This window comes from Physcomitrium patens, chromosome 12 (genome assembly GCF_059467195.1).
Source record: "Physcomitrium patens ecotype Gransden chromosome 12, ASM5946719v1, whole genome shotgun sequence".
In the NCBI taxonomy this organism is placed as follows: domain Eukaryota; kingdom Viridiplantae; phylum Streptophyta; class Bryopsida; order Funariales; family Funariaceae; genus Physcomitrium; species Physcomitrium patens.
In genome coordinates this window covers 11,240,135-11,248,548 of record NC_143421.1, presented here as the reverse complement: position 1 = coordinate 11,248,548, position 8,414 = coordinate 11,240,135, and the positions used below count along the sequence as shown (strand labels likewise).

The 8,414-nt window shown below is 37.9% G+C and overlaps 1 protein-coding gene across 2 annotated transcripts; it reads left to right on the top strand.

Annotated features, from left to right (window-relative positions):
• The first annotated feature begins 206 nt into the window (after nucleotides 1-206).
• Nucleotides 207-3,609, top strand: LOC112289744 (stearoyl-[acyl-carrier-protein] 9-desaturase 5, chloroplastic). Of its 2 annotated transcripts, none has more exons than XM_024535248.3 (4): nucleotides 207-353; nucleotides 1,470-1,737; nucleotides 2,068-2,560; nucleotides 2,731-3,609. In XM_024535248.3, exons 2-4 carry the CDS (start codon nucleotides 1,520-1,522, stop codon nucleotides 3,295-3,297), a joined length of 1,278 nt encoding a protein of 425 aa, XP_024391016.1. In that variant the 5' UTR covers nucleotides 207-353; nucleotides 1,470-1,519; the 3' UTR covers nucleotides 3,298-3,609. The 2 variants fall into 2 exon arrangements, with proteins under 2 accessions (XP_024391016.1, XP_024391018.1); XM_024535250.3 differs by having other exon boundaries at nucleotides 207-575.
• The last annotated feature ends 4,805 nt before the right edge of the window (nucleotides 3,610-8,414 follow it).

Below are 8,414 nucleotides of genomic sequence, written 5' to 3'. Positions count from 1 at the left end.
CGCAGCGGGTATGGGTAGGATCGGAGGGATGAGGTCCCCCACACGTCCCCATCGCGGGCCAGTCTAGCCAGGGGTAGCCCGGGCCGACCATGGCCGCAGGGCTAAACGAGCCGGTGCTGCCGACCGGGCCGCCCGTCCGTCCGTCCGTCTGCGTGCTCCAGCTCCAGTTGCTTGCTTGCTGGTGTCTGGCATTCGCTCGCTCTCTCTCTCGCACAGTTCACTAGGGAGGTTCCGTGAATCCTCACAGCTTCTGCTGCTGCTGCTGCTGCTGCTGGGTCTGTGTGTGTGTGTGGATCTGCTGTCACTGCCATTCTCTCTCACTTCCTTCTTCCTCAGTCTGTCTCGCCCGATTGGTAAGCCTCTGGATCTGCGTTGTGTGGGTTCGCTCTATCGTCTTCCGTCTCTGTCTCCTCCACGTCGCCTCCATTGGTTCTGGCCCTTGAGCATCTTGGGGTGTCGCGGCGTCGTCTGCATCGTCTCATCCTCCCCCCCCCCCCCACTTGCGAGGGGGCTTGTATCAGTTCTTGCTCGCGGCGTGTGCTCCGCTCTGATCCCAGGATTGCCGTTGTGTGAAGGTGTGTTGAATGTTGCGAGGTAGTGGACTTATAGTTGCGCGTTGAGAGAATGCTGAGGGCCGTGATTGGGGTTGTCTGGCAGTGTTTGCGAATGTGGTGCCGTTCTGTTCGCTGGAGTTTCGCTGTTTGAGGGTGGGTTGTTTTGGTTCTTGATGTGAAAGAGTGGGTTTTCTGAGGTTTATCTTTAGTGATGTCAGTCGTTCTTATTTTATTCTCTTTTTTTGGAGTTATCCCTGTGTTTTTGTCCGAGAGAACGAGTTGTCGCACTTGTAACGGCGACTGCTATAGATTCGGGTACCGGCTCTCGTTACCTTGATGGTAATGTGTTGAGAGTCGAACTAGTGCATTTGAATACAAAATATGCATAGCTCTGCTTCAGGTCACGGGATATGCTCACCGTTTGAATAACGCCCGCTTGCAGCTGTGAAACGTGCTGAATCACGAGGTTTAGGAGAAAGATAATGTTGGAAGAGTTTCATTGATGTCTTTGGTTCGCGTCAGTCTTCATTGTCGGAGGTTTCTCTTTGTTTTAACGTTTGCGGCCTCTGGTATCTCTCTACTTACATGCTTTTACGAAATTTGAGGAAATTTTGGAAGTTGGCATATTGAATCCATATGGGCAAATCAGCTACTTTAGGAGTTCGAAATTGCTGCAATGATCTATTTTGTTGAGACAACCCGCTGTTTCGTGGTCCACATTCAGTGTAGGGAAGGGCTCACTAGTCGTAACATCCTAGGACAACATTCAGAGGGAACAGTGCCATATAGGCATAGTATGCCAAGAATCTATTTCCCTGGATTTACGATAATTGTTTGACTCTGTCTCGAATATTACTTTAGATTCTTGAATTACGCTTGTGTCGAATTTCGAATACTGATTCCAATTTCTTGCAGGTCGATGAATTTTTAGGTGAAAAGAATTAGCTCTCTTGGAGTTGGTCAAGATGGCCGCTGTGGTGATGGATTTGTCGACGGCAAGAGGCGTCCGATGTACCGCCTCGAGCCACAGTCTAAGCAGTGCCCGAACCTGTTCAACAAGTTCTTCCTTGCCTTCTGGTTTTAAGAGCCAGATGCTCAGCGTGAATTTAAACGTAGTCAGGCGAGCAGGAAAGACGGGCCGCTTGGAAGTAGTTATGACAGCAACCCTTCCACCGAAAACACAGTGAGTGGTGCAGAATATTCATAATTTCCTTTATTCTGAAAATACGAAGGGCACCTCTTGTCAGTTTGGTACGAATTTTAGTTTTGTTCATTTGGATACGAACTGTACTGCAATGATGCGCGTATGTACGGATCAATTCCGTTGCGAAGCGAGTAAACAATTGTATTTGGTAGCTGCATGGGAGAGCAAGGCTAAGGATGTCCGCACTTGTCAAATCCGTGTGGATACGGCTTTGTGACCAATTGTTACCTGTAGGTCAGGTCAATGATCTCGTACTGTGGATGGGCATATAAAAATACCTCTTCATTAACATTACTTTGTTGATCACAGGGGTTCACCTGTAAGTAAACGACCAACGGAGACACATTCCAAAGTAATGCACTCTATATCTCCAGAGAAGTTGGAAATGTTCAAATCCCTCGAAGGCTGGGCCTCCAAGACTCTTCTACCTTATTTAAAGCCCGTGGAGAAGTGCTGGCAACCACAGGACTTTCTCCCAGAGCCCTCTTCTGAAGACTTCTTGGACCAAGTGAAGGAGCTTCGGGAGAGAGCCGCATGCTTACCCGATGACTATTTGGTGTGTTTGGTCGGTGATATGATCACTGAGGAGGCTCTGCCTACGTATCAAACTATGCTGAACACACTAGATGGGAGTCGGGATGAGACGGGTGCCAGTCCCACCCCTTGGGGTGTATGGACTCGTGCCTGGACTGCAGAAGAAAATCGTCACGGAGATCTTTTAAATAAATATTTGTACTTGACTGGCCGGGTGGATATGAAAAGCGTTGAAAAAACTATCCAGTATCTAATTGGATCTGGCATGGTAGGAACTCCATTTACCTCCGAAAAGACTTTATGAACTTAATGGCAATGATGGGTACTAGGGTCGGAGGGCTGGCGCTGGAGTAAGAGTTGCACCATTTGGATTCTAGTGTTTGCAACTGTTACAAATGTTGTGTATGTTTATTGACCGTGATTTTTGTGTTTTCACAGGACCCTCAGACAGAAAATAATCCATACTTGGGTTTCGTCTACACCTCGTTTCAGGAAAGGGCTACTTTTATTTCACATGGTAATACGGCACGGCACGCCAAGGAACATGGTGATGCGAAGCTCGCAACGATTTGCGGCATCATCGCTGCCGATGAAAGAAGGCATGAGAATGCATATACCAAGATCGTTGAGAAGCTATTTGAAATCGACCCGGATGGTGCTATGCTTGCCTTCGCTGATATGATGAAGAAGAAAATTTCCATGCCAGCACATCTTATGTACGATGGCCAAAACAACCATCTTTTCGATGATTTCTCACTTGTCGCCCAAAGAACAGGCGTGTACACCGCCCGAGATTACGCCGACATCATGGAGCACTTGGTGAAGAGGTGGAATGTCCCTAGTATTACAGGTCTCTCGGAAAAAGCGTTAGCTGCACAGCAGTACGTGTGCGGACTGCCTCCACGTATAAGAAGGCTTGATGAACGTGCCCAAGCGAAAGTGAAGAAGGGTCCTAAGAGAGGAAGCTTCAGCTGGATCTTTAATAGAGAAGTTGCGCTGTTGTAGATGCCATCACTTTTGTACAGATCATGGTTTGATGGCAAAGAACAACCTGCGGTGTGTACTAGATTGTGTACTCGTCCGAACATTGCATTTGGTGTGCATTCTGTGCGTGGCCTTCTTTTTCTCTAATTTTTTGAGCGTAGGGGAACGGTTCGAGACTCTGTATTTCAGTTGTCGAGACACTGTTGAAGCGGTTTGTGATTCCTTCCTACTGGACGGAAGCGTCACGTTCGAAAAGTTTCTGGTTTTGGTTGATGATTATCATCACATCTTTTTGTGGCCGCAATCGGAATGCGACTTTCAATTCTTACCTCAGACACACGAAACCCTTTGAATGACTCGACCTGTGTGAAGTTAGTTCGTCACCGACACGAACTTTATCCATGTGGTTGCGATTCCTTTTTGAAGCGTCAATGCCTTTTGAAATACCCGTCTGGAACTTTCAAAATCACACACCTTCATTGTCTGAAATTCTTTATTTTATCAAAGCACCATTTGGTTCTCTGATTTTGGTCAGACCGGGGTGTAGGATATTCGTTTGAGAATGTCTCATGGAAAGCATTTTACGGCAGTCTTTGTAAATAGATATAAAACAAAAACACTACTTGCATTATGCAGAAATCTGCAGAAGGTTTTGATGTATCCATTCTAAAATTGTCCTGATCGAGCTGCTTTAGGTTCTTAATTTTGGATTGTGAATCTTTAATTGATGGAATGTGCTCATTAATGAATTGCAGAACACTTGTCTAATCAAAAAAATAATCAAATCTTGAAATTTCAACTATAGTCAACAAAAGTTCAAATTTCCATGTAAAGTCTTCAAATATCAAATGATTCTTACATCTACATTGAAGAAAAGTTGTTAGAACTATTGTATACATGTTTTTTTTTGTCTTTTTAGAAAATAATAGTTATAATAACCACTTTAACTACTATCTCAAATCTATATTAAAGAAGTTTAGTCATAAGACAAAGATGTAAAGAAGCTTTTTCATTGGCCAATTTTTTTTAAAAAAGTGTTAACTAGCATAAAGCCATGCATAACATGTAGAAAGACCTTTAGTTTACTATGCATTTAGTATATAGTATTATATATATACTAGTGAAAACATGTGCAAAATTGGCCATAGAAAATATGCAAAATATGCCATGTTGTGCTATTTGGCTTTTGTAATATCTACAATACCTATCTCTATCACTTTGCTCTTGAAGATTGGCTCCACCATCTCTCCTAACTTATTGTCGAAGCAACAAAAAATTGTTCACCTATTCTAGAGTTGAATTTGCCCTCACTTAGAATCCCTTTAATCTGCAGAAGAAAAAGATGAGAATACATAGATGTACCTAAGCACGTCAACAAGAGCATTCAAAGCAAGTTAAGTATTAGATTAACAGACCTTGGAGGCACATAGGCAAATGTCGCAATTGATCCATCTACACCCCCTCCTCCAAAAATCACCATAGCTAGATCCCATCTTGTTGTCACAACTGCCTTCAAATTTCCACAATACCAATTTTGCTATTCTCTCACAATTCTATTTTACCAAACAATCCATCTAAATGTATATTGCTAAGCTCACATTCTTCAATGACAATCTCCCCACTTCTTCTCTTTGGATTTTCAATGCAACTCTTTTCTCAAACTGATACAAAATCCCATTTGGAATGCCTCACAAAAATAAATCTTTTAACTTAAGTGAAATTACAAGCTTCTTCTTACAATAATTGCATTTCACTCAACATAGTTGCATATTCAACCATTGTATTCAGATGATTTGTCCAATCTTCTTCATATGTGATTCAACTTGAATTTGAAAGGTTCCTCAGACTACTTGCTTCTCTCCATTGTGGCATCAAGAATTCTTCCAAACACATCGAAGATATGAATGAGTTATATTGGAGAGTTTTGCCACCATTGACAATCCATCATCATTTGTTTTTGTCCTTGACCCTCCTCCCAATTAGCATTTATACATCAAAATGTTACATCCTCATAAGTGAAAGTATGGTATCCTATTGTATTAGCTTGTTTTTTCAATTGTTTCATCAAAATGAACACTTTGGATCATTGATCTTAATGATCACCTATAGTCGTAATCAGTATAAAGGATTGCATTTCATTAAGTATTTGATTATTATCCTATTGGCAATTAAAGTTCATACAATGATTTTATGTGTAAATGACTATAGACGGCTTTGAATGTTTGTACAATAGTATAGCAAGTTATGCACAAGTATTTTGTGTGGCAAATCCACTCCTTGCAACTTATAGCATTATGTTATAATTTTGGTAGACTACTTACATCTCATTTGTGTTTGTTTGCAATGAAGATGTGGTTTAGTCATTGAAGTATGGAAGTAAAATGAGTCTCAATTCATTCTAGTAATTTTTTTGTAAGTACTTTTGATCCACTACTTAAAAGTTTTTAGTATGAGTTGTGCATTATCTTGCATTATCTTGCTATTGACTTCACCTTCTCCCTTGACTCGGTCACCACATGGCTAATAATTCCTTGTACAAAAATCCAACTCCTCACAAAATCCAATGCCCATCGCCCCTTCTTTCATTACAAATTGATCATGGATATAATGATTTAATTATATCATCAATCATACAAAGAAGTCTTCTATTTTATAGCTTGAAATTACTGCAAAATACTCATACTTTGTAACAATTTTATATCTATGTCCTGTTATTTTAATTAATTTTCTTCAAGGTCAAAGTAATCTACTTACACAAAGTAGTTGTAAATCTATTAAACTTGACAAAAATGAGGGATGCTATTTAATAATGCAGATATAGGTCGTAGACAATGCAAAGAAATAATAGTAATAATGATTATAGTTTTTAGCAAAAATGGGCCGAAACTTGTATTGTTCATTAAAAGATATAATAAGATTAATGCTTTGATTTTTTGTGACTAACATTTGTTATGCTTTTGCTCAAGATTCCATTTGATATAAAATTCTCTTTGGAATGCAAATATTTCTCTTATACTGGTTGAATCTACAAAAATAAAATGAAAGTTAAATATTATTACATAAAAATATTAATAGTGTATTATAGACTTATTAAAATATATAATTTTATTAAGAAATATATTATTATTACTTTAAATAAAAATATATAAAAAATTAAATTATTGAAAAAGTTGTTGACTAATTTGACATACAATATAGTCCAAATTTATTGTCGTACCAAAATCTTCTGATAATATTTCAAAGCTTTTATTCTTTTTAACAACAATTTTTTTCTAAAAAGAATATAGTGCCACCTTTATTAATGAATCTTTTTACATTTTCAAATTAAATATTTGATACAATATATATATATATATATATATATTTTTTTTTAAAATATTTATTATATCATCACATTTTAAATTTAGATTTGAAAAGCAGCAATCCCAATCAAATTGCGTGTGCAACAGCAAAGGCTCATGTCATCGCTGTAGTATCAAGGTTTTTATATGAAGAATAATCTCCATTAATCTCTTCATGCTAATCACACTAGCGAGCCTTCTCTGCTTGAGATGCAACATGCATTTGTATTCTATATATGATGCACGCTCTATACATCAAGAAAAACATAGTTAAAGTAAGCAATTTTGGACATGTAGAAAGCTATAAAAATAAAGAAAAAAAAAAGTAAATTAAAAATCAAAAAATTCTCACGCATCATTAGCTCAATATTGTATGAATGATTCATGTGAACAATGCATCAACTACAAACAAAAAAAAAAACTCAAACATTTCAATATCTACAATCTGTGATAAAATAACTCATCACTTTATAACATTCTCTCATGACCCGCCAAAATCAACTCAACAAATCTAACTTCAAGCTTCCATTGGCAATCCATCTTGTATATATCTAGAAGCCCAAACTACCAATCTTCTACCGACGATGCTCTGTCACAGACAAATGCTCTTCCAACCCAATATAAATGTATGTAGCAGCTCATTAGTGTTGTGGGTGAAGAAGCAATTAGGATCTCAAGAACCGAATTCTCGGAAATACACATAATCCTAATCACTTTGCATTCCCCAAGTTGTCAAAATTTCCTCTCAACAATCTATCATAATTAATTTTTGTTTCTTTAACTTATACCTATGCTACCTTATATTAAATATGTATGTATATATATATATATATATATATATGTATCTATCTACATTTATATTCATATGATTTATAATTGGCAATCACTTTATATATTGATTTTTTTATTCTTTTAAGGATATGCTAAAAATCATAAGTTCTCATAAAAGTTAGGAACGAAAAATAAAAAATAAAAAAGAATTAAAATCTAAAAAATAATATGATTTAAAATACTAATTTGAACTAAATAAATAAATATTCTCTTTCTATATATATTTGGTTAAAAATAGTAGAGAAGAAAAATATCAAAAATAAATTTAAAGAATATCTAACAAGAAAAAGATGGATTGGTAACAAAAATGTGGCTATTCACAATTTTATTTAGTATTAAGGAAAAATAAAAATAAAACATAACATTCTTTTAAAATAATATTATGAGAATATAATTTTTTTTGTTTTTATAAAAAAATGAACTAAGATTTTTTTTATTTTTTTATTTTTAATTTTTTATTAATTGACTATTGCATAGTATGGCATAGTAGAAACAAGAATTGCAATATGTATTAGTATTTGTCAGTGCTTTAGGACCCTTGCTTTTCAATGAGGAAAAAAAATAAAAATACAACTCAACATAATTAAATAAACGAAAAGGAAAGAAAGAAAGAAAGAAAGAAAGAAAACAAGTTGAGTTTGCACAATGGAGAAGTGGATTGTTATCCTTGTTTTTACAGACCTGGGAGACCATGCAAAATGGCTCACATGAGACCAATCCAACGAGAAATTCCACCATGGCTTGGTCGGGACGACGACGACGGCGAGGTTTCGTCTCGCAACGGACGTGTACAGCTCGGCCATGGCGCCACGCGAACCGCCCCAAACGAGCCGCTGACGCGGGGGCGCGTCAGAGCCGTAAGTTGCAGCCACGGTCAGACAACGCAACTCATCCAAATTGGACCAGATGAGTTCAAATCTTGCGATATCTACGGCCAGATCTGAAAACTGGGTCGCTTCTTCATCC